At 45.8% G+C, this 26757-nt stretch overlaps 1 protein-coding gene across 3 annotated transcripts in view; it reads right to left on the bottom strand.

The window, feature by feature from the left end:
* The window catches only part of FSHR (follicle stimulating hormone receptor), a gene marked incomplete at its 5' end in the record, with an annotated part of 113485 nt that overhangs the window by 15827 nt on the left and 70901 nt on the right, over window positions 1–26757 (bottom strand). For 2 of the 3 annotated variants that reach the window (XM_081903959.1, XM_081903960.1), the window contains 6 exons: window positions 545–4749; window positions 11477–11662; window positions 15484–15558; window positions 17603–17671; window positions 23941–24018; window positions 25879–25950. In XM_081903959.1, the coding sequence (XP_081760085.1) occupies window positions 3516–4749; window positions 11477–11662; window positions 15484–15558; window positions 17603–17671; window positions 23941–24018; window positions 25879–25950 (1714 nt within the window). In that variant the 3' untranslated portion in view covers window positions 545–3515. Of the gene's footprint in view, window positions 1–544; window positions 4750–11476; window positions 11663–15483; window positions 15559–17602; window positions 17672–23940; window positions 24019–25878; window positions 25951–26757 lie in introns of those variants that run through there. The other variant, XR_014166242.1, reaches the window with a different exon arrangement.

Here is a 26757-nt window from a genome sequence, read left to right as displayed (position 1 = left end):
TTTCAGAAAGTGCAGCTTAGGTGCATTCACCCGAGTGCAATTGGAATCAAATTTCTCCCTAAAATTCTCCCCCATCTTTCAAACCGGTTTCTTAATTCACAGTCATTGCTCCACCATCAAGTTAACACTTTTCAAAGTTTGTCTCAGGGAACCCTCCAAGTTGTGTTTGTTAGTTCCCTAATCCTTCACCCTAAGGTCCCCAGGGTGGATTGAAACATTAAAACATAGTATTTGAAACAGTTTAAAAGAAGCTTATAATCACAAATATAAGGTGGGTCCTAAAAAAGATACACCTCAAATGTCAAAAGCCGAGGTTGAGAGGTCTTCAGTGTTTGCTGGAAGCTGTACAATTAAGATGCCAGGTTCACCTTTGTGGGGAGGAAGTTTCACAGCCTAGGGGACACCACAGAGAAGGCCCTGTCCCAGACAGCCACCCCTTGAACCTCTGAGGGCAGAGGAACTACCAAGGGGGCCTCCTCTGCTGATCTCAGCACCTGAGAGGGTTTGCAGGAAAAGAGGTGGTCTTTTAGACTGAGTTGTTTAGGGAGATCTCAATGGAACCCCAGCCAATAATCTGGCTGCTGCATTTTGTACCAATTGACGTTTCTGAGTAGTCTTCAAGGGCAGCCCCATGTATAGTGCCTTCCAACAATCCAACCTGGAAGTTACTAGAGCAGGAATCCCCAACCTTCAGCCCTCCAGATGTTTTGGACTTCAATTCCCATCATCCCTGACCACTGGTCCTGTTAGCTAGGGATCATGGGAGTTGTAGGCCAAAACATCTGGAGGGCCACAGGATGGGGATGCCTGTACTAGAGCATGGAGCACAGTGGCTAAGTCATCTCTGTCCAAAAGGGACCATAGGTGGCAAACCAGCTGGAGCTGTAAAAAGGCACTTGTTGCTACTGAGGCCACCTAAGCCGCCAGTGACAGTGCTGAGTCCAGGGACTCAGCTACATTAGACCAAAAACGTTTTGCATTCATTATAAACATGCAACACCAGATGGTGCCAGAGAGCAAACATAATTTTATGCAATTTTTACATAGCGGTTTCTCCCCTTTTTGTTATAACAACTTAATTTCTGACTTACAGTGTTTCCACCCCCTGTGTGTAGATCCATCACAGGAGCATCCCCAAGCTACAAACTTGCTCCTTCTAGGGGAATGCAACCCTGTCCAGGGCAGGCCGCTTCTCCACCTCATGGATGTGAGAACCCAGGACACACAACACCTCTGTCTTTTCAGGATTCAGCTTTAGTTTCTTGACCCACATCCAATCCATCACTGCCTCTTCTAATTCAGATGAAACAGAGATAGAGCTGGGTATCACCTGCATATGGATGAGACTTCACACCAAATCACCTGATGACAGCGGCCATAGGCCTCATATAGATTTTAAATAACATGGGGGGGACAAGATGGGGCCAGGACAACTCTCATGGTGCTGAACAGTATCCTCCCATGACTACTTTTGGAAATGGTGATGGACATAGGAAAGGAACCGCTGAAGTACTGTGCCCCCCACCTTCCTGAGAATACCTCAGAAGGATACTGTAGTTAATGGTAACGAGAGCCACCAGAAGATCAAGAACAATCAGGGTCACGATTCCCCCATCTCTCTCCTGATAAATGCCATCAAAAAGGGAGACCAAGGCAGTTTCAGTGCCATGACTAGGCCTGAAGCCAGACTGGAGTGAGAACAACTGAAAGCATCGGTACATAAGACATGAGAGATCTGTGAACTATTCCATTAGGGTTTTTTTTTTTAACTTAAAAGAAGCTGTGAGTCACATCAACTTCATAGTATTATGTGGGGAGTTAACCCTTTACCCGACATCACTTTTTAATATAAAAAATAATACTCTAAGCTTCCCCCTTTCTCGCCACATGCTGCTGTTTGTTCTGGTCGAGAGAACATACATGTACTAAAGCTCACCTTTTTCCTTGCGGGGAAGCGGAAGCATGAGGGGACGTCTAAATCAGGGAAACGGCATAAGAAGAAAGGGTTACCCCCCTCCCCATGCAATATAGATTAATCCATTCCTTGCCCTGCTGGCAGCTTTTAACTTTTAAAAATGGAGGTGCTGATCTTCCAGGCTGTATCTATTGAAGTGTGACTCTGAGCCTCCTTGAATATTACCAAGAAATTACACTGATTTGGAGAGTTAATGCTCACTCTTACCTTTGGTTTAGGTTCTGGGAACCAGGATATGAAAAAAGAGGGGGGGGGGAGCAAGGGTCTGCGGTCCCCATAGTGTAGGGAGCCAGTGTATCACCTAGAGAGCTTCTCATGAGACCCACAGTGCTTCCCTTTTATTACTGAGGCAAACATGTAGAAAGGGGTAAATCAGCGATGGAGCACACATTTTGCATGCAGAAGGTCTCAGGTTCAACTTTCAACATATTTGGTTCGTAGGTAGCAGAACCACTTGGAAAGACGGTTGCACGAGAGTTTGGAGAGCTTCTACCAATTCAGTAGATAAGGGGTGGGCAAGCTATGGCGAGATGATGTTCGATGGCAGCTCTCATGGTCCTTGACCATTAACCACATGGGCTCGGGCTGATGTGAGATGGACTCCCACAACATCTGGAGGGTCAGATTTGATACAAAGCATCTCAAAACATTCATTTGGGGCTCACCCAGACTTCCTTTTGCACTGCGTTTTCCAGGCACAGGTCAAGTGGCGTCCTGTTCAAGGCCAAATTTCGGCAATCCCCGGCTCTTGCCTTCCATGCTGCTAAATTCATTATGTCGTAGTTGCAACGCCTTATGGCCCCACCCTTAGCTCAGCACCCGGTGTGGGAGAACCGGTTGTGCTGCCCTAAATATGCCTCTACTCGGACACCTCCCCCCCCGGTTTTACTACTGAATCAGAGCAAACGACAATTCGCGGAAAACCCAATTGCCATTTTCTCCGATTCAGTGGTAAAATGTGGGGTTTCCTGGGTAATGTCCCAGGACAAACAGACAGCGACAAAACCTTCTCAGACATGGAGCTTTAAAGCCCAGACCTGGGCCTAGAAATGCAATGCAAAAGGAAGTCTAGATGAGCGCTAAGTAAGCTTTTGGTTTGTGGGTTCACACAGCAAAGGGGGGAAATAACAAAACCTCCCCGGAAGTTTGAAAATCAAGTTTTTGTTTTGCAGAATCTGTTTGAGTACCTGGCAAAATCAAGTCACAACACAACTCACAGGTAGGCATACCTAATCCTAAGAACACTGAGGTTTGGTACATTTTGGAATGTAAATGGTAAGAACAGAAGCTTTTGTCTTCTTTTGTAATTCTCTGTCTCTCCCGGAAAGCATGGGTCCCTCTTTGATAATTCTTGGCATAACTCCACGGATCATAGAATCATAGAACCACAGAGTTGGAAGGGACCCTAAGGGTCATCTAGTCCAACCTCCTGCAATGCCAGGAATCACAGCTAAAGCATCCATGACAGATGGTCATCCAACCTCTGATGAAAAACTTCCAAGGAAGGAGACTCCACAACCTAGAAAGTTTTTTCACATGTTTAGTCAGAATCTCCCTTCTTGGAACTCAGAGCCGTTGATTCGGGTCCTACCCCCGTGTGATCTGAGTTCACATGATTCAGGGGGACTAATGCATAGGCAGGTCCCTCACTGGCTTTGGGAGCAGGTGTACAGTGCCCGTTTTTCATATGAGAGGTAGGAACGGTGGAGGAGGTTTCTGTTCGGTAAATCTGAGCTTGCTTTTCGCAAAGGCCAAATTTGCTCAGCAAAATGAAAAAATCCTTGCGGAAATTCTTGGTGAAGATGGCGTACAGGAACGGGTTGGCGCAGGAGTTGATGGGGTAGAACAAAACCAGGAGGATCTTTGAGTTGGAGACGGTGATGAGAGGGTACTTGAGCGATGCCGATATGGCGAAAAAGGAGATGGGCGCCATGCAGAGGAAGTCCGTGAAGATCAGGACCGCCATGCGCTTGGCAATTTTGGTGTCGCTGTTGGATGAGATGATGTTGGGGTTCCTCACGGTGATGTAGATGCTGATGTAGCAAGTGCAGATGATGAGAAAGGCCAGGATGTTCAGTACCAGCAGAAACATGATATATGCCTGGGCAAGGCGAGTTTCTATATCCATGGGTAGGCAGATGCTAACTTTCATGTAGCTGCTGACTTGGAAAATGGGGAGGAGGGCCACAGTGAAGGCAAAAGCCCATCCGACAAGCATGAAGGCCACAGCGTGTCGGAAGCGGACCTTGCGTTCCAGCTCCATGGCATAGGTTATGGTGTGCCACCGCTCCAATGTAATGAAGGTCAGGGTGTAGACGGAAAGTTCGCTGGCAAAGACGGTGAAGAAGCCGGCTGCCTTGCAACCCGCACCCGTTTGCCAGTCGATGGCATAGTTGTAATACTGGCTTTTGGTCTGTATGTCTTTGACGGCGATCAGCAACAGATAGATGCCGGTGCACAGGTCTGCAAAGGCAAGGTTGCACATGAGGAACCGAGGGACAGTGAGCTTGGACTGGCTGTTGACTATGATCAGGAACACAACCAGGTTCCCCATGACGGCGAGGATGCTGATGAACCATATGAGAACCCGGAGGACATTGTAGCCCATGATGTCTTCACAGGGGTTGAAGGCATCTGGCTCAGGGAAGCAAATGACTTCAACCTCTTCCTTGCACAGGCTTTGGTAGTAATCGTGCTCGTCGTCCAGGTCAAAATCTGCCCCGTCGATATCTAGCAGAAGAGATAACTTGTTGCATATGGGGTGGAAAAAAGAACTGGAAGGGAAGAAAAAGAATATGGTCACAAACCTCAAAAACACAGCAAGAAAGAAAGAATTGCGCATGCCCAGGTACACACACAAACACAAATGCCAACTATTGCATTTTCCCTTGTTAACTGTGGCAAAACCCTTTGCAGTTCTCTTTTTAATGATGAATTACACAGGGCTTTATATCTAAACTTCTGGGTCCAGGTCAAGGTGCAGATACTTACCTTTAGAATCCTAAATGGCTTGGGGTTCAAATATATGAAGGGGTACCTACAGTACTCCCATCTCAACTTACTTCTTTAAGATCATCTGCCCTATCCATGTTCATTGTCCATTGGCAGCGCAGAGATAACCTACAAGGCAGAGGGCTTTCTCACCAATGGTACCCCTCCCCCCCACAAGAACTTGGTCCATTCCCACTAATTATACGCATGCTCATGTGCAATTTTGCACAATGCAAACATTTTTGCAAAGCAATTTTCCCCAGTATAATGTAAGCTATTTTATATATCTTTTGTGCTTTTAAAAAAATAAACATATGCACTTATATGGACAGTTTAAGAGCCCCAATATATGCATTTATGCATGCATTGCCTAATAATAATAATAATAATAATAATAATAATAATAATAATAATAATAATAATATTTATATCCTGCCCACCTGGCTGGGTTTCCCCAGCCACTCTGGGAGGCTTCCAACCAAATATTAAAAACAATACAGCACCAAATATTAAAAAACATTAAAAAGAAAATACAACCTGTACAATAGCCTAACAAAATAGTAAAAGTAAAAACAAAGCCAAAAACAATTATACTAAAATAAAACTAACCCCTACCCCAACTTGACATTTGTCCCACTCCAAACAATAAAATAAAATAAAATAAAATATATATAAATAAAACCACCTTTCACAGTGCAACAAAGTAAAAACGCTTTTAAAATATGTAACACAATTTTTGACATTTGCTGCAGCAGTAGCAGCAGCAGCATCAGTGTCCTGAGGCCTCGCTGGAGCCTCTTAAAGCAGTGGTGGTGAGTGTGGTCCCCACTCCCTAGGAATTGGTTTCCAGGGGGGAGTGGCCTTCCTCAACACCCACAATGCCTAACGGCAGAACTGCTCTGCAAAATTCAGAGAAGTCTCCATTTCAGCTATGTTTTGGTTCGCATATTCAGGAAGTATGAATTAAGTGGGCTCCTCTTCAAATGCGAAACGAACCAAATTCTCTCTCTCCCACCAATCCCTAAACAGCCCCAGCTTCATCTCTTGTCTTCCTCGTGTGTGTGGGAGGGAAGCCAATCTTGAACACAAAAGCTGACTTGAAGTCTCTGCCGCCAAACTCAATCCCATGAAAGAATCATCACCTTTCTTTGATTTCTTTGATCAAAGCTTAGGAGGAAACAACAGCAACTCTCTGGATGACTGACTGCAGAGGAGGTTTGGAAACTGACATTGCATTTCTATGCCAAGTGGAGTGGTCTTGTGTGTGTGTGTGTGTGTGTGTGTGTGTGTAGAGATAAAACAGCCACCCAGCCCACACTCCCCTCTGTGTGGGAGAGAGGTTGTTGGCGAGAAGAAAGTCTTTCTCTTTCTGAACGTTGAGGCAGAAAGCACTGCTTGAGGTGGAAATCTTTTACATTGGCAAATGCAGAGTCCTGAGAGGGCAGCACCTTAATGAGGTTTCGTGCAACCCTATTCTGATTCCACCAGCCTTTCTCTCTCCTGTTCACTCTTGTTATATCTCCCTTGCATACCTCCACAGAAATTCCCAGGAGAATTGTCTCGGTCTTGAAATAAACGCAGATATTTCTAGCAATATGATGTGCATTATTTATTTGGCCAACTTGGGAGACTGGGGCATGGATCTGTGTTATACGTTCGACCTCCACACTCAGAGGCAGCAGTGGTTCTGAATACCAGTTGCTGGAAGCCACAGGAGGGCAGAGTGCTGTTGCATTCAGATCTCGCTTGTGGGTCACCCATGGCTGCCATGAGAAGAGGGTAGAATCAAAGGGGCCACCTAATTCAACCCCCTGCTGTTATGTACTGAAGTTCTCACCCTGGGCTAGCAGGGGGATACTGTAGATAGTTATGCAAATAAGGGATCGAAAGTGACGTTCAGTGATTGGATAGTTTTAGAAAGTGGTTACAGTAACGTTGTACTGGAGCTCTATATAAGCAGGCTGACTGAACCCTTCAGTTCAGTTCTGTCCTGGCTTGTGAATAAACAAGAGCTGCTTGAAGAATCGTTGTGTCGTCTGATATGTTCACCCACAACCTAACACCTGCAATGCAGGAATCTCAACTAAAGCATCCATGACAGATGGCCAGCCAGTCTCTGCTTAAAAAACTCTAATGAAGGGCAGATCAACACCTTCCAAGGGAGTCCGTTTCACTGTTGAACAGCTCATGAGTCGAGGACCTGCCACCCGCATAGGATTATAATAAGACACAAAGGCACATTATTTTAGGTTAATGGGCAAAATAAGGCCACAACTTTATTGGTTACAGCATTTGAGTAGTATGGGCTTAGGCACTGGATAAAAACAGCAGTACATGACTCCACCCCGCTCAGCAGGGAGTCATTTCAGGGTTAACAACCAGTGGGAGGAGCTTGTTGATGCAAATACAACTGGAAGCTTCCTCATTACGTCACCAGGGGTCGTGCCATGGCCCTAGCCACCAGCAGGGCATCAGACAGGATCCATGACTGCCGGATTCCTTTAATGGAATACCCAAAAGAGGAGGGGTTGATGATGGCCATACCCAATCCTTCAACACAGCACACCTATTCCAATGCCTAACTGCCAGAAAGTTGTGACGAGTTGCTACAAGGTAGGCGGAGAAACCAAGAGACTGGTGCCAATTCGCCAAATGGATAAAAAAGTCCTACCAGGCCCCTTGGGCAACCAAGGCAACCATAGCGAGGTCAATACGCAAAAGAAGCTGACTTAAAAGGGAGGAAGGGTGGGAGACCCGATGCAAACAGGAACAGACTGATATTAAGCTGGAATCTCCTTTCTTGTAGCTTGAAGCCACTGGTTCGGGTCCTTGTGACAGCCCTTGAGATATTCGAAGATTACTATCTCATCTACTCTCAATGTCCTGTTATCCAGGCTGAACTTACTCAGCTCCCTCAACCGTTCCTCATAAGGCTTAGTTTCCAGACCCTTGATCACTTTGGTTGCCCTCCTCTACACGTGCTCCAGCTTGTCAACACCCTTCTTAAATTGTGGTGCCCAGAACTCTATCTTTATGTTCTTAAATAGTCACCTGGGGTGACATCTCAGTTAGCAGGGAGCAAAAAGCTCCTAGCTGCTCTTATCCGTGCTTGAACAAGCTATGGGGCCAATTCATATTTCCTTTTCTTCTATCTGCCTCCCATGTTATGGTAGAGGGCTTTAAGCTTTGCAGCCAGGCCTCTACCATTGCACATGTGTTTTTGCACAAGAACCCTTCTGAGCTGCCCTAACCATGCACCTGAATGTAAGGGAAAGATTGAGGCGGAGGTGCATTTATTTGACCTGCACCAGAACCAGGGGCGACCCCCAAACCAGCTAGGGAGACAGCTTGCTGTAGGTTTTAGAACCTCTGCAGGCAGCAGACATGGCTGTTGTCAAACCAGCATCTGTTCAAGGCTGCCCCAAGGAGCCTGGTGACTTATTGTAACAACTTCACGGTGAGTTCCGGCACCTATTTTTCTTGGGGGAAAGCACTGTACGCACACATCTGTCTCTCTAACTATCTGTCTGTCTATTCTAGACACTAATCGAGTGAAAGAACCACTGTCCATTTGCTCGTGGATTACTTGTCAACTGCAAGGACAGTTGCAAAGCTGCAATCTTACACACTTACCTGGGAGCAAGTCGCATTGGACTCAGTTGGGCTTACTTCTGAATAGTCATGCACAGCATTGCCCTGTCAAGTACTTCTTAAGCGAGGAGAGCATACTCAGGATCACTTAAAGCAGATTGGTTGTGCCTTAAGCGCCAGGACATCCTGAGCATATGCAATCTTGGTCTGCAAATTTTGAACGTGAGTGGTGGACCCGGAGGGTCCTCATAAATAATAATAATAATGGATTTTGCAAAGCTGAAGCCAGCCCACCTATGCCGTGAAACACTGAGCCGAGAAGCAGTTAAATGCATGATCGGCAACACAAACCAACAGAGTTTGTGGGTTAATTAAATCAATCAACGTGCAAATCTCAAAGAATACTTGAGAAAGATGGAGATAAATGAGGAGGACCCTTGATGCTCGAAGGCCCGGCGATACCCCACTGGTGGCAAATCATTTGTAGGGAAGGTTGATTTAAGAGGCTGAGGAGGCCCTGTGATTAGCATTGGTAAAGCTCCACGGGGGTCTTGCTAATGAATCTTTTCGAAAATCAGGGACGCAAATGCACGCTGTGGGTGTATCAATTTCATCGCGCCCACTCCTATCCTGTCCTATGGCTGCCCAAATGTCTATGGTCCTCTTCCCATCTGCCAAAGTGATAGAGAGCCTCCGGAAGCAGCCTTTTATGCAGTCAGTTCTTTTGTGAAGGCAAGTCTTGCAGACTTGAGGATGGTTTCTAATTTGCCAGTGTCTGTCATTTACATACATATTCTACATGGGAGGACCAAGCAGGCATTCAGATAGACTGAATAACATCAGTATCCCCCCCCCCCCCGAGGCAAACAAAGTGTACCTGAATGCACCACCCAAAGCCTGCTTCTTTTTGGCAAGCTGCAAAAAAGGAAAGATTTCTCTTTCTTCTTCTAGATTCATAATGGCCCAACAACTTTCTTGGGCTCTCGCCTGAGCAGGCAAGGGTCTATCTGGTAGCGAGCAGGGATGGATGAATATGTCAGTTTCGGTTTATCTCAGATTCTCATTTTCCTAGTCTTAGGTTCAGTACTCTACATTTCCACACCAGTTTGTACAGGTTTGACAATTTGTCAGCATTTTGGAACAAATTTCTCTTAATGTACACATTTTTGTATGCTGCTATAATGCAACTGTATACATTCAGAGCCGTAGCTAGGTGATCTTGCGCCCCTGGCAGAACCGTCCAGATTACGCCCCCTAGCCGCAGACAAATTAGCTCTCCTTTCCCCCTCTCCTCCAACCTCCCCCCTCCACCCATTCAATTCACCCTCTATTAAAAACCTTTTTCTATGAGGCAATAATTGATATTTTTATTTATAGGCATGTTTATGTACATGTTTTTAGCTGATTTTTGCGCCCCCTCATCACCTGTGCCCCTGGCAGGGCCCCACTTCACCACCCCCTAGCTACGGCCCTGTATACATTATTTCCACCAATCTATGCAGATTTATGCAAGCTTTACATAGCAAATGTACTTTTTGTACTTTCCCGGAGAGCTGCACTGCAGAAACTGGTGTGGTTTTTGAAGGATATCTGATTTATGATAGCCACACTCAAATATCTCAATGGCTATCTCATGGAAGAGGGAACAAGCTTGTTTTCTCCTGCTCTGAAGGGTAGGGCTTGAACTAATGGCTTCAAGTTACAAGAAAGGAGATTCCGACTCAACCTCAGGAAGAACTTTCTGACAGTAAGTGCTATTGAACAATGAAACAGACTCCCATGAGAGGCGATGGACTCGCCTTCCTTGGAGGTTTTCAAGCAGAGATTGGATGGCCATCTGTCATGGCTGCTTCAGCTGAGATTCCTAACTTGCAGTTCCCTTCCAACTCTATGATTCCATGATTCTACAATTTTTAAGTGGTGTGTGAAAGCTCTTGGGCCCTCTCCAGCCTTCTCTGCCTTATAAGAAAAAGGCCTTAGCAAGAAGGAAGAGGAGTTGCCTTGCACCGGTGGCTAACTAGGAACCCTTCATGCTGTTGAATTCCCACTCTCATTGGTGAATCCTTTAAAACAGGAGTGGGAAACTGTGGCCCAACATACCTTGCTGGGCTACAGCTCCCATCATCCTTGACCACTGGCTATGCTGGCTGGGGCTGATAGGAGCTGGAGTCCAACAAATATATGGAGGGGTTACAGGCTTCCCAATTTCTGGTCTAATGGGTAGTCCTTACATCTGGAAAGGTGACCATGTTGGGAAACTGTATGCATGTAGTTACTCAAACAGAGTCAATTAAGGTTTGGCAGACAGCCAGAAGGCAATCTGAAGGAGTAAATCTGCCTGGTGATAACAGAGACATGGAGACTGCTCCCTGATTGGTCAAGCTCTCTCAAAGGAGTGATAATTAATGGCCTACTAACTGTTAGTTCAGTGTTCAGAGGTTCAGAGTTCTATGTCAGTGTAGGAGTTGAGAGTTGTGTGAGAGAGAGCTAGCAAAAGATCTGTGTTCTGTTCCTGTAAATAGTCCACTGTATATAATAAACACCTAACTACAAGTTCCTGGTTCCTGCTTCGTCTATCCTGTCTGCAGCCAAGTCGCCAATTGCTTCCGTGGATTCTGCGTTGTCTCTGCTAGGTCTGGCTAAGGTCCTGCAAATAGTCAGAAAGTTGCAAAACCAATAGGTTTTACCAATAGACCATACTTGACCATTGGTATCTCCTGCTCAAAGCATGAGAGCTGGGAATTCTGTGAGCCTGCGTGTTTTTGAAACTGCTTGAGAAACTTTAAAGGTACTACACCAGTCTCTTTGGCATAGCAGGACAGAGAAATGGCACTTGACAAACACCATCTAACTCAAGACAGACTCAGACACTTACAGATAAATTCAGACTCTTAAATGCAAAGAATTGGGGCCACTCACTTTTGTTTCGTCCAGTTTGCAAATGCACAGCAGTGGCTTGGATAGGTAAGGTTTGCCTCAATCAAGGAGCGGAACTTGTCCAAAGGAGGTAGTTTCTTTAAGTTGTACGCAGATCTTGCTATCAGCTTGTTAATTTTCTCCAGTCCAATGCTGGGCAGCTGGCTGATCTTGGTCTCTGAAATATCCCTTTAAGAAGAAATGCGATTGCTTCATAATTCCAAACAAACCAATTCACTACTTACATGGAACGCTGGAGACATTTTGAGAATCTCCTTCATTAGCAACGGAAAATAAACTAGCAAGAAACACAAAAATACAGTAAGAACTGATCTTGTGCAAGCTTCCTTGAGAGTAAGCCCTACCGAAGACGTGGGTCTTACTTGTAAGTAGGGACATCAGAAGGCATTATTTTTTATCGTGCCCTCTCACATGTAGCAGTGTTTCCATTCTGCTGCAGTTCATCTTCTGCCAAAACCCAGGTTACTTGTCTTACTGTCCTCTGTGGGAACATTACCAACCTTAGGTCATCAATTACCTAAACTGCATCATCATTCTGTCATTCTACCCCATTCATATCAATGTAAAGGGAACACAATGCAAACGGGAGAAGAAATGTAATCAATAACGTATTGCCTGTGGGCTGAAAGCCAAAAACAACAGGGAATACCGGTCATATTCACTGAATTGATTTCCGTTTCAGACATGGGAATAAGCAACCACCGGCAATTTCTGTTCCCATTTCTGTTGGAGTTCTCCAACACCCCTATTTGTAGGTAAACTCTCCTGGGCTCAATACATAGTTTCTCATCTATATGCTCTGATCCTTGTGTTAAAATACTAGAAACCTGCAGCTAAAGACTTGTACATATACTTGAAGACATTGAGAAAAGCTCCTAGCTATGGTTTTCAGCATCCAGCTATTTGCACCACCAGCCCTCTGGGTCATCAGAAGACCAGGCTGGCTAGTCCTTAGGATGGGAATAGTTTTTGAACACATCTCTCCAGCCAGCCAAGCAAGAGGCTTTTCAAGGACACCTTCCCATTTAGGCAAAAGCATTCAAGGAGGGTTCGAAGAAGGGCATGAAAGGGTTGTGGCCTAATGAGAGTGGGTGGTGGCCTGGGGAACACCCCACCTTAAGGGAAAAGGTGCCCTTAAACTGCATATTTAGCCTGAAGGGGGTCAGCTGACTCTACAAGCCAATCAGGACACACCAGACTCCATAAAGGCCTTATATCCAAGCCAGTTTCTCAAGCGGTGCAGTGAGTCCTTACAGACTCTGCCTGTTGTGGTTCCTGATTTCCAACTGTCCCTGATCATGACTGATTCTTATTTTCTGCGATTGAGCCCCAGCTGCAACCTGTCTTGGAACTGGGCCAATGCCTGGAAGTCGCTTCAACTGACACAAAGACGGATAAGGGCTCCTTAATCTTTCAACAATTTTGTGGGAAGAGGGAATTTCGGCAGGTTCACCCATGTCCATGCCAGATTAACTCTGCTGATAACATGTTAAAGGTACACGTGCCCCATTCTCTGTTGCCTGCCCTAACTTCAACCTGTACCCCACTGAGCATCACTTTGTTCTCCCTGGTCCTCAGGGCATCCATCTCCAAAGTTCCTTTGCCTATTGGTTCCTTCTCTGCCGTCAGCACCCAACCCGTTTTGTCTTTAGATCCTGCGTGAATTTTCTGCCTCACCCAAAGGGGCCTTTCACTTCCTTCTTAGAAATCACACTATTTGCCAAAGTTCCAGCAAAGCTGACACATTTGATGCATTTGTCCTGGGCAGTTAGAATGTTCATGAGCATCCCATGTTAGCCTGTAGACAGGCAGCCTGCAGGTAATAGCTAGCTTTTAGCTTTCTTTCTTTTTTGGGGTGTGGGGTGGGGTGTGGAGGAAACTCATATAAAGGGATATGGATGTCAAGGTTGCTAGTACCAAGCCCAGTTTTCCAGGAGGGAAGCCATGCTGAACAGATATGATTGCTTTCTGCAAGAAAATAGCAACGAGAGCTGACAAGGAGGAGACAACAGGCAATCTATTTGGCTTCCATGCCCGCAAAATACAGTTCTTGCAGCATTAGCACAACGAGACATTGACACTAGAGGTGTGTGTGTGTGTGTTTGTGTGTGTCCAGATGAAGCTTCACAGCTGCAAGGCCACAATACATGGAAACAAACCAGTGTATGAGGGAAAGTGCCATGCAGAGAATTCAAGTGGATTGCCATTTGGTCAAAGACTGTCTTCACTGTGCATGAGTGGACTGAAGGAGAGAAGGCACCCCAAAAATGAATGGGTGTTGGATGATGGCACAAAATGAGTGGAGCAAGGAGGGACGATTCCCCGACAGAGGCTGAAGCTGAAGGAGCCTGGAGAGGATAAAAACTTGAGAGCTTCTGCTCATTGCAGAAAATTGACCATTAGGTCAGCATGATAGCAGGTGGTGTGGTGTGGTGAGAATCTGAATATGACCACCGTTCATTGCAAAGGGACGAGGGCAGACAAACTGGTAAAGCTGATAAAGTGCCTGCTTCGTAAGCCCAAGACATAACAAATGACATTAGGTCAAAAATGTTGTCCTACTGGATGCTGGTGATGAAGCTTTCATCTTGGGTACCTCAATCAGCATGTAGATTTGGAGGTGCCAATAAAGCAGGGGCTGGGGAGACGGCAGCCCTTGAGATACAGTTGGACTCCCCATCAACCCCAGCCAACAGGACCGATCATCAGGGATGATGGGAGTTGTAGTCCAACAACATCTTGAGGGCCACAGGTTCTCCACCTTGGTGTGAACCGGTCTTCTTGCTTGCCCGCCAAATCTCTCTGAAGCACCTTATGTTGGTTAGAGAGGGATAGGAGAAGACAGGGTGGATACCTGGCTAGTACCCCACATTGTCCCAAGTTCCAATTCCATTGTTAGCTTGAGCAGCAGCACCTTGCAACTCAATGTTTTACACAAATGCTGGCTCTGGATTCTTCTTTTTGAATATAAACTACTTGGCATTGTTAATTGTCACCTGAATACTGATTTGGGAACAACAAGCCTTAAATCAGCCTGTCGGGCAATTTAATAAAAAAAATACCATTTGTTGTGCTGGTAGAAAAGAAGAAGAAGAGGGGGGGTTGGAAAAAGAAAGCAAGAAAAAGAATTGATTTAGTCAATTCTGTTTTCGCCAAGCAAAGATGTTATTATGGGTCAATCATTCCTGTAAGTGAAAGTACGTTTGGGTGTATTCTCCGGTGACAGATGAGTAGAAAAACTCTCTTTCATGATCTTGGCCAGGATAAAAAAGAGAGAAAAAGAAGGCAATTTACCATCCACAGAACGATGTAATAGAACAGAATAATTCTCATAAAAATAACTCAGTGTTTGAATTTGAAGTATCGGATGAATCTGAACTGCAGTGAAATCAATTTGATAACCCATCAGAATGTGATGGTGTTTGGCTCCTGCTTACAAAGGCGTCGCGTTAACTTCTCGCTACAGGGAAACGGTGGTTATTTTCCTCCCCCCTCTCCGCCGTGCCGTAACCCCATCTCAAAGAAATGTTTATTGCTTGGCTGCTACAAAGAAGCTTCAGTTACAGCCTTATCCAAATATTAAAATCACGGATAAGGAAGAGCTGGAATCCTGTGCAGGGGAAGCAAAACAAAACAGGGGGGTTGGAATAAACATTATCAGGAGCAGAGGACAAATACAGATGGTGAGATTTACATGAGGCTGGCGATGCTGTGGGAGTCAAAGGCCTTTCCGCTGCCCAGAAATGGAGAGTTCTGCCCGAGAGGGGCAAGCACCGCTGAACATGATCGTACGATTAAAAAACCCATTAGCCTGGACACACAAACAGAATAACCACTGGGAGCAGGTCTTGCTGGTCCATGCCCCTTAAGACAGCAGGCTGGGGTGCGGCATTTTTGAATTCTGAATATGTGCCTCCTTGTCTGTTGTGACCACTCATCGGAGATATTGACACAATGGCAGCAAAAATTTAGTGAGAATTATTACTTACAAAACGGCTGGTCCATTGGCTCCGAGGAAAACTTCATTGGGTAATTTTTCCAGCTTGTCATTACCACTCAGATTTCTATGTTAGAAAAAAAGAAATAAACAAAAGTTGTGGTTACTGTTTGATTCCCGCCCGCCCCCATCAACTAGCTAGAGTTGCTTTAATGGCTAGTGTTTAATTGATTAGACAGTTGTTTTGAAAGAAAGGCTATGAACCCATCCAGACCCTGTGACCATCATTAGGGGCCCTTTAACTTTAAGCACGAGTGCCTGAGTTTGCTTTTTTCACCTCTTCCCTCCTTTTCCACCTTTTGTCTTGTGTATCTTAGACTGTAAGTCTGCTCTGGGGAGGGGCGGAGGAAGGGGGGTGCGGTGGGGGCGGTTCACCTTGGGTGTCACCACTGAGGGGGGTGACAAAATTCCAGGCAGCACTCACCGCAGGGCCTGCAGCGTGCCTGAGCCACACGTCTCTCCTGGGAGTGACACGGTGGCTTGGGCACCCACAGGCTCGGCACTGCCCCAAACGGTCCGCCCGCCGCCTCCCCCTCAGATGTAGGGTGGCTGAGAGGGAGGAGGCAGCAGACTCCTTGGAGGCCCTGTGCAGTGTCCTACTCTGGCTTGCCCTGCCCCGTGGGTGGCTGGCCCCAGCCCTGGGCACAGGGCACGCACGCCGCCCCAGGCACCCAATCGGCTTGCTCCGCTGCTGGCTGGTGGGCAGAACAATCTTAAATGGAGTCAGGGAGGCGTGAAGTGTCAGTCCCACAGCTGGATCTCAAGCCCTGCCAGCTTGTGACAGCCAGGGTAGAAGGTGGGGAGGGTATACATTATGCCAGTTCCAGGGAGACATAGGTAAGGGGCCCAAGAATCACCCCCCTCAGAGGATCCAAAGGACTTTGGCTCCAGCTTTGGATGGGAGTTCCGATAAACAACCTTGTTGTCAACAGCGCTTGGTGGACCATGGTATGACTCTGCATAAAGCAACATCCACTGTTCCTCCCTCTGTTATGATTTCACTCCACAGTTGTAGGATTTGCACCCGTTTTGCCACCTCTAACAACACAGTGATCCTTAGCTGTGTGTAAGCTACCTGGCTTAAGACTCAATATTCTATGCAAAGAAAGAACTTAAACATGCACAACCACAGAGATTAAGTTGTATATCATGGGTAGGCAAACGAAGGCCCATGGGCCAGATCAGGCCCAATTGCCTTCTGGATCTGGCCCACGGACACTCTGGGAATCACTGCGTGGATCGCCAGCGCATGTGCGTTCTTTGCCTCTCCCTCCCTCTCCCTCACACACTGGCGCCTACTCCCTCCCTCCTCTTGGCTTCTCTCCGCCCTGTCTAGAGGAGGAAGGGGACTGGGCTTTGTTGGTGCCAGCAGCAGCAAAGCTCAAGTGGCCGCCATTTTAAGCAGCCCCTCTCCGGAGCCCTTTTGCGTGCTGCTCAACGTCCCTCCGCTGCCGCCGCCAGCCCCTGCCGCTTGCAAGACACAGGTAAGCAGCCCCCGGGGCTCGTGGTGCTCTTGCATCATTATTTTTTCCCCAAAATATAGTCCGGCCTCCCACAAGGTCTGAGGGACAGTGGACCTGCTGAAAAAGTTTGCTGACCCCTGCTGTATATGAAGTCTGCTACCTAAAGAAATACACTGAGCACGATCCAATTACAGTTAAGCATTTTTAAGCACTGATTCCTGTCAATGGGAGATGGGTGGCATTCAACCAAGGTATACTCAGAGTAGAAATTATTGGGCCTAGCATAAACTGCATACCCATCAAATGCCTCATAAAAACTAGGACATCCCTCTCCCCCCCCCCCTGTCGGAGCACAGCAGCCATTTTGGGCGCCTTGCTTTCATGTGATTTTGGGCTGAGATCTCACATGGGTCACATGACTCACATGGGATTTCCGACCCAGAAGATGGCGTCCTGGATTTGGGCCACACCACACTGGAGGGGTTTCAACTGCTGTGTCTCTAATCTGAGTTCAGCTCAGTTGGACACCACCCTCTACTTAAATCTGTTCTATGGAAAACAAAACTGTAACAGAATAACTGCAATATATATCTCCCATGGAATGCCCTCCAAAGAGCCAAATCAGTAGAATAATGAAATAATACACACAGATCAGACAAGGTGGTCCCATTGAAGGCATGGTCTTCAATTTCGGTGAGTCCATTTTTATTTAGCCTTCTGCAATAAAGAGACAATGGCTGTTAGACTTTATTCTATGCTTTTTAAAAAAAATATGGCAGCATTCTACTGAAATTCTCTTTAAAACAAGCTCCCCCCCCCCTTTAAAAAGGAATTTGTGGTAAAGAACATTTTTTCATAAAACAACAATAGCCTTCAAACTGTGACACTCCCACAGAAAGTCAGACTGTCTCTGGCACAGTGATAAGAATTCAGTGAGTTGCATCTACCATGTGCCACATATTCTGCAGTAAAAGGAGGGTGTCAATCAAAATGTTAGCAAAAAGATAACGGAAGGAAGAAAGTTATTTGCTTCATTTATATACCACTTTTCCACCCAGGAATTCCAGGCGGCATACAGGGTTTATCCCTCTCCCCATTTTATCCTCACGGCTGTGCTCTGTGGTAGGTTAGGTCGAAAGAGAGTGAGTTATCCAAGATTACAAAATGAACTTCATAGCTAATTGGGGATTTGGACCTGGGGCGGCCTGAAAGACATGAAAAGAAGTGTCTCATTTTTTGCAATGTAACAGTTCTTCAAAGTTCGATTTGCTCATTTAAAGGGGGCAATCCTGCTATGCATCACATCATTTGCAAATATTCTAATTTTCTACTTGGGTTCTTCACCTCAAAATAATGCATTTATCAAACTGACAAGTAACTTCATTACCTTTACATTTATAGACCAGAATTACTACTTAAGGTTGTTTCCAGATGGCCTGTTAATTGAACATTCATCCTGATTGGCTTGCAGAGAGTTCAGACAATATTGCGCCAAGCAAAACTTATCCCACACTTTCCAGTGCATTTTCTGGACACTTTCGTTATACCAAAAACACAATTTCTTAAACAAAAATATTGCACATTTTCCCCCTAGTGCATGCACTTTTGCACACATTACTCACCAAGAAAACTGCACTGCACTGCCAAATTAAGGAAAAATGCAAATTTTGAAAGATTGCTCTGTTTTGATTTGCAGATTGTTTAGGAAAGTGTGAATTAAACCTGAACGGAATCAAATTCTCCATGCCTACATTGCACAAATAGCAATAGCAAACCTTGGCTACAGCTCACGGTTAATGCGGAGGACGCTTGACCCTGGTGCTTCCACAGCATGCCATGGCAGGAAAGAGAGCCAGGGAGAAGCAAAGCAGTTGCAAGCTTCAGTCTGGTAGCAGGCATGTTCCTGCAGTCTTACAAAGTCATAGTTTGGCTTACCACGTTGTGCAAACCAGACTGAGGGATGAGGCAGGAGAGCATTCGGTGCCTTATGCAACTGCAAGTTTCTTTGGCGAAATGACGAAAAAACAGTAATACTAGGGAATCTCGACAAGCTTGCAGGGGAATTTTTCTCTGAGGGAACGACGATAGCTAACCTGCCTTTCCCTCTCTCGGGCTCCTCGCTTCATCCCAAACAATCTTCTGCAGTCAGTTGTATTTATCACTTCCACCCCATAATTTGCCTCCTCCCCTGCTCCTATTGTGACTCGGCAAGACTCATCCACTCTTAACCCAAAGTGGCAGGCTTGAGTGATGGGCTGACAATGAATCATTTAATTAAACTGTCAGAAAGCCTCCATGCTTGGCCTCTAATCCAGAGCGAAAGCTGCCCATTCGAGCGATACGCTTATCTAAGGTCCAAGAGGGTGTGCGAAGGTTGACATGGAAATCAATTACAGTCATGGTTGGAGAGATTACCCTTTTGACTGTGAAAGGCACGTGGCTGGTAGTGTCACGTCTTTGATGCATGTCAGAGGCGATCACGGCTTACGAGGAAACCTCCCGTGATGCCTCTGGAGGTGACAAGACAAGCCAGAGAGAAATGCCTTCACAGCTAGGCTCCCTGACATGAGGGCTTGTGTGAAACCAACAGGGTGAGAAGGAGAGAGAACAAATCAAGATGTGGACCCCCTGAGGCCTAGCCTGCAGCCGTCGAGGGGAGAGTCAGACAGGGAGTCATTCGTCAGCCAGGGAGCTCCTGGCAAGACTTTCCAAACAAGGTCAGAGCACAGATGATGATAATAATGAAGACTAATATTGCAATAGTTTCCATTAGCCATTAATTAGTCATTTTAGGTAGGTGCGTTCATTGCTTTGTTTATAACTCCTGCAAAACTTCCTTGTTTAGACCATTCTTTCCAGACAAGTAATCTTAATACGTAACATTATTTTATTTAAAATACCTTGCCAACAAATGTCCGTATAGTAAAAGCTATGGTTTTCTCAGTAGTGATGTATGGAAGTGAGAGCTGGACCATCAAGAAGGCTGATCGCCGAAGAATTGATGCTTTTGAATTATGGTGCTGGAGGAGACTCTTGAGAGTCCCATGGACTGCAAGAAGATCAAACGTATCCATTCTGAAGGAAATCAGCCCTGAGTGCTCACTGGAAGGACAGATCCTGAAGCTGAGGCTCCAATACTTTGGCCACCTCATGAGAAGAGAAGACTCCCTGGAAAAGACCCTGATGTTGGGAAAGATGGAGGGCACAAGGAGAAGGGGACGACAGAGGACGAGATGGTGGGACAGTGTTCTGGAAGCTACCAGCATGAGTTTGACCAAACTGCGGGAGGAAATGGAAGACAGGAGTGCCTGGCATGCTCTGGTCCAGGGGTTCACAAAGAGTTGGACACAACTAAACGACTAAACAACAACAACAATACCGGGCAAGAGTTGCCCAAATGAAGCCTGTCATTGGAAGCCTCGCTCAAGGGGTTCTGCTTTCATCCCTTCCTCTTCAAACTGGCTTGGGGGTGTTCCACAAACCCCCCAGAACAGCTCACAGGAGGAGGAAAAGCCGATATGTTTGCGCCGACAGAACATCTGTAATACCACAACGTTGAATTCCACCCAATGGTCCATCGCACTCACCACAGCTACTTCTAAGATTGCTGGCCTGATCTAGTGGCCAAAGAGAGCTACAAGTCTGGATGCCCTTGGCTGGAATTGCAACTCAACCCTACTATGTCCTCACTAGGTGGACTTGGACAGGACACTTTCTCACAGCCTCAATCTCCCCATCTGCAACATGGGACATAACAATACTGATTTACCTTGTTGCAAGGATGACCATAGTGCCATGCATGTGAAGCATGCTGAATGCTTAAAGGTTTTCTTTACACATCCTAAGCACCTAAGCTTCTCAGAGTAAACATATAGCCTTATCGACCAGGGCACTCTCTCTCTCCCTCTCCCCCTCCCTCCCTCCCTCCTTCCCTCCCTCCCTCCCTCTCTCTCTCTCTCTCTCTCTCTCATTTGCTTTTCTGTTTTATCTCGTCGTCAGCACATACTATGTTACAGCCATACATAAAATAATAGAAAAAAGATAGCATAGGTACAAAACAAAAACATATGATAGTAATAATAACGTATCTAAATTCTTCCAAGATTATTTAAATCCCGTATATCTTAAATTATACTTCCCTTCCACTCTTTCCATGGTTTCCTATCTACTATCCTTTCAACTGCATTTCCTTACTCTACTAATTTGTTTTCATTACCTTACATAATCTCCCGTTATAACATCTACTGCTGAGTATTTTTTCAGCCCATTATGATTGTTTTCTTGTTATAATATCCCCCCCCCATATAATCCGTATATAATATCCAATCCGCTTTCAGTCTCGGGGCCTTATACTTCTTAGCAAGCAGGCTGCACATTGTACCTTTGCATTTTCCCCCTCTCAAACTTCACATGACACACCAAACGGGGGTAGCTCCATGAAACTGAAGGCCACTGTCTAACTAGGTCAGGTTTGGTTTCCCTGTGGCCCTCCATCAACACCAGCCAGCATGGACCAATGGTCAGGGAATGATGGGAGTTGGGTCCAGCAGGACATGGAAGGCCACAGGCCCCCTGTCCCTGCTCTAGGTTCTTTTTATTCTTTTTCTCCACCCCATTCGTAATTGTATTTGTTGTTTAGTCGTGTCCGACTCTTCGTGACCCCATGGACCAGAGCACGCCAGGCTCTCCTGTCTTCCACTGCCTCCCGCAGTTTGGTGAAACTCATGCTGGTAGCTTCGAGAACACTGTCCAACCATCTCGTCCTCTGTCGTCCCCTTCTCCTTGCGCCCTCCATCTTTCCCAACATCAGGGTCTTTTCTCTTCTCATGAGGTGGCCAAAGTATTGGAGCCTCAGCTTCAGGATCTGTCCTTCCAGTGAGCACTCAGGGCTGATTTCCTTCAGAATGGAGAGGTTTGATCTTCTTGCAGTCCATGGGACTCTCAAGAGTCTCCTCCAGCACCATAATTCAAAAGCATGAATTCTTCGGCGATCAGCCTTCTTTATGGTCCAGCTCTCACCTCTGGGAAAACCATAGCTTTAAATCATAATTGTATATGCCCCTGCAATATCTCCCTGACCCTGGCTTGCCTCTTCATCTTTTTCATACAGGATTATGGTTGGGATACCGCCTTGAAGAACTACCAGTCATGCCACTCAGATTACATATGGCTCAGATCTGATCTGGCAGGGCGAGGGGGCTGGGGAGGGATCTATACTGCACAGCAATTCTGCACATCCCCGGACAAAATGGCCGTCCACGAACGACCCTCATGGAAACTTCTACAAAGGCACAAACAAATGGTGACCATTGACTTGGTGATAGCAACAATGCAATGCAGGCCTCTGCTTCAAGGGGACATTTAGATATGCTCACCCCACCAAAAGAAAGCAAAAAAAAAAAAAAAAAAAAAGAGGGAGGGGGAGGATAAATCAGGAATGGTTCATTAGGAAACATCATTGTTCCTGCGTGACGAGAAGGCTTCTTAAGGCCTCAGCGTGGCACCGGACTGCGAAGTCGCCTGTGACAATATATTAACATTATGCACAAGCGTAGCAAATTATCAGCCTCTCTGCCCATTGCTTGTCTGAGTAATGGAATGTCTGCAGCCAGCAGGAAAGATGAAGTCGTCCTGCTGTCCTCTAGAGCACCGCTTGAATGATGTGGGGCTGCCTTGGCAAGTGTAAAAAGAGAGACTACCCTGGGCATCATTACTTTTTAAATTTGCTGCACGTTGCGATTCGAGAGAGAGAAGGAGAAGTTGGTGAGTGGAAAAGAAGAAATCCAGTTTGTTTGGCGTGGAGAAGGCCTGTTTTCATGTCCGTGAAACCTAATCGGCTGGAAAGTTGTTGTGGATGCAACTCCAGGGTAGTTCTTCCATTTTCCAAAAACGAAAAAACAAAAATAAAAAGCCAGGATAAACTGCATGGGCTTGGGGAGAAGGAGCAACGCAGCGGAAACACAGAATCATAGAATTGTAGAGCTGCAACCCCTTGCAATATAGGAACCTCAGTTAAAGGATACATGACAGAAATACTGAAAATGTAGCAGGAAAAGAGCTGGAAGTGTGTTGATGAAGAGTGCAGTGATTTTTATATGGAATATGCATCAACCAGTCCCTTTTTATCTAGGACAGTACAGTGGTACCTCAGGTTAAGAACTTAATTCGTTCTGGAGGTTTGTTCTTAACCTGAAACTGTTCTTAACCGGAGGTACCACTTTAGCTAATGGGGCCTCCTGCTGCCGCCGTGCTGCCATCGTGCAATTTCTGTTCTCATCCTGAAGGAAAGTTCTTAACCTGAGGTACTATTTCTTGGTTAGTGGAGTCTGTAACCTGAAGCGTCTGTAACCCAAGGTACCACTGTAATCATTTCCCAGGGCCAGGCTCTGCTAAAGCAGTGTTTTCAATTACTACACAGTATTGGGTAGGATTCAGACTTCACCTTCCATGGAATGGAAAGCTTTTGATCCAGTAGACAGATCCTTTGGTCAGAGACAGATTTTCCCACCCTCACGGCCCCCAGCACCATTTCCTACATTGCTCTGGAAGATCCCATGACTGTCTAGAACAGTATTAGTAGCCACTGTGCTATAGTGGTTAGAGTGTCAAACTAGGGCCTGGGAGACCAGGGTTCAAATCCCCACTTAGCCATGAAGCTCATTGGGTGACCTTGGGCCAGTCACTGCCTCTCAGCTTATCCGACCTTCCAGGGTTGTTGTGGGGATTGAACGAGGAGGGGGAGAAAAAAGGTGGGAAATAAATGCAATAAAATAAAATAAGTTCTGGAGGCTAAAGAGGGAGGGGGAAATCATAAAAGGTCACTTCCCCAATCACCAACACCACTCACTAGCAGGAGTGAAGGATCCAACCCAATATTAGTTTGTTTACATGAGCATCAAAACCCTTGTTTAAAGTTGGAAGTAGGTTAACATGAGCACATACATGGGCAAAAATAAAATAAATCCTATTGACCGGAGAGTACTTACATATCAACACGTTCAGAACTGAGCCCCAGGAAAGAATTTCTTTCAATCTTGTGTATGTTTATGTTGTCTTGGACGTCACTGAGATTTAAAGAAAAAATACATTTCAAAAAAGGAAATTAAAACGGGCCCTTTTGATGCGTTGTTGGCATACAAGGCATCAAATTTTCATTGGTCTGGAAGATTTCTAATCCGCCTTTCAGTGCTAAGAGCAAAATAAAATCTAATAAAGTCAAATACTGATACATCTGCAAATAAGAAACAAACAAATTATCTTCAATGTTTTGACGACGTTGAATGTTGACTGCGAGCTGCTTTGGGAACAGCTCATTGTGGAAAAGGAGCACATAAGTAAACTCAGATCAATCACGGCTGCCCTCCCATTGCTATTGCAACAAGGGGAGCAGGAGCGGTGTTGCTATGGTCCAGCCATTGCCATATGGGTGGGGGCACCACCCCAAAGGACCCCTGAATCTTGTTGGGATGTTCCGTTCCACCTTAAGGAACAGGCATGATTGTTGTGTGTCACATGTCTGTTTACACTCTAGCACAGCTTGCTGGGAACTTCCATTTGTGTATAGCTTTGCCCTGTTTTGCTTAGGAAACGAAGGAGAGCAGACATGTTTCCATTTGTCCTGATCTACACTGAATAAGCCTGCTTGTAAATATGCTCACACAGCCTCTTGTGCCACTTCTGTTTGTGCAGCGTTTGCTCTGCTGAATAGCGTGCTCAGTCTTCTAAAGCCTGGAGCCGGAGATTTATGCTGCGCCAAGGACCAGAGTTCTTGGGAGAAAAGCAATGACAAATCTAGACAGCATCCTAAAAAGCAGAGACATCACCTTGCCAACAAAGGTCCATATAGTTAAAACTATGGTTTTCCCAGTAGTGATGTATGGAAGTGAGAGCTGGACCATCAAGAAGGCTGATCGCCGAAGAATTGATGCTTTTGAATTATGGTGTTGGAAGAGACTCCCATGGAGAGTCCCATGGAGAGTCCTCTTGAGAGTCCCATCAAACCTCTCCATTCTGAAGGAAATCAGCCCTGAGTGCTCACTGGAAGGACAGATCCTGAAGCTGAGGCTCCAATACTTTGACCACCTCATGAGAAGAGAAGACTCCCTGGAAAAGACCCTGATGTTGGGAAAGATGGAGGGCACAAGGAGAAGGGGATGACAGAGGACGAGATGGTTGGACAGTGTTCTCGTGCTACCAGCATGAGTTTGACTAAACTCCGGAAGGCAGTGGAAGACAGGAGTGCCTGGCGTGCTCTGGTCCATGGGGTCATGAAGAGTCGGACACGACTAAACGACTAAACAACAACAACAACAAAGGACCGGAGTTCACCTGGCACACTGGCCGGTGGGCTGGCACCAGCTGGGGGCCTGCGAATTGCCCCCGTTTCCTTGGATGCATGCCAACAAATCTGACCTCAAGGATCATGCATTCTTATGGATATACAATATGGATTTGCAGCCCTCTTCAGGAGTTTTCTCTCCACTCAATCTCAGTCACACGTAGAGATGCAAAGGGGCTAGAATCACCCCTCCCCAGCACTCTTGGAGAGGCTTGTCATATATCAGGAAAATTCCAGACATGTCCTGGTTTTGAGGTGTAAAAATGGTGTGTGTGGTGGTGGTGGTGGGGAGGGATATTTTGCCAAATCGGCAAAATGTCAGGGAAAACCCGGATGTAACGCAGTAAACATTCAAAGACATCAAAACGTTGAAGATCATTGGTTTCTTTTTTACTTGCAGATGTTTCAATGCAAAATTCAGTGTGGAAATCTGGTTGAGATTTCCTCCAACAAACTAGAACTGATTCAACTCTTGACATGGACGAATTCAGTTTTAAATAATTCCGCCTCCCTCTTTCCTTCATGGGCAACCCAAGAAAAATGGTCAAAACCCCAAAATATTAGAATAATCCAGTAAAAAACTTACAGCACAAACTTCACGGAAGAATGTATCTGGTTAACGACGGGTAAATACATGATTGCAGTGTTTGATAGCAACCTAGAGGGAATAAGTACAGGTTGTTAGCACATCTCTGAGGAAAAGTAAAGAATAACAAATGACTGAAATGAAACAGAGGAAGAAAAGTTGCAGGCAAATTTTTGTTATCCTCATTTTGTTATTCAATATTTAGTCCCCCCCCCCCCACATTCCAAATTCTGGGTAGTGTTTGATGTCTTCTATAACTCTGCATACATGTTTTTCATGTGCAGGTCATATTGCGGACATATTGCTTCATTTCCAATTGGTTCATGTCCTGTAGCTTCCTGCTGAAATCCTGCAATGTTGTACCACACCTTTGCTGCACACAAGAGCACCTCTCCATACCACAATAATACAATAATGCTGGGGAAGCATCAAAGAACTAATAACATGGAATAATGTGCAGATGATCCAGTATAAATCCACCATTAATGTACTACTATTGATATGTTGCCTTAGTCACAAGAGACTAGGGCCCTGTGGGATTTTTCTGCATGGCCTGCAAGACGGTGATGTTCTGCCTGGCCTTCAGCCTAGACTCACTCTGACCCCTTATATGGGACTTGGTATATAATTTTTCCCTTGGCTTTTTTCCTGCCCCATGTAGGACCAGCATGGATAGCTGGCTCGGGTGAATATCTGATGTTTCCTCCCTTTATGGTCTTGATTTATGGGCTACTACTAAAATGAGGCTGCATTTTAAGCTGCATTTTAATTAACTGGTTGTTGTCTTTCTATTACATTTTATTATAATTCATATTTGGTGTTAGGCGCCCTGAGCCTGGCCCTGGCCAGGAAGGGCGGGGTATAAATAAAATTTATTAT

This window comes from Podarcis melisellensis (genome assembly GCF_964234715.1).
Source record: "Podarcis melisellensis genome assembly, chromosome: 3".
In the NCBI taxonomy this organism is placed as follows: Eukaryota; Metazoa; Chordata; class Lepidosauria; order Squamata; family Lacertidae; genus Podarcis; species Podarcis melisellensis.
Note: the sequence above shows the minus strand (reverse complement) of the source record. Positions and strands in the feature narration are given on the sequence as shown.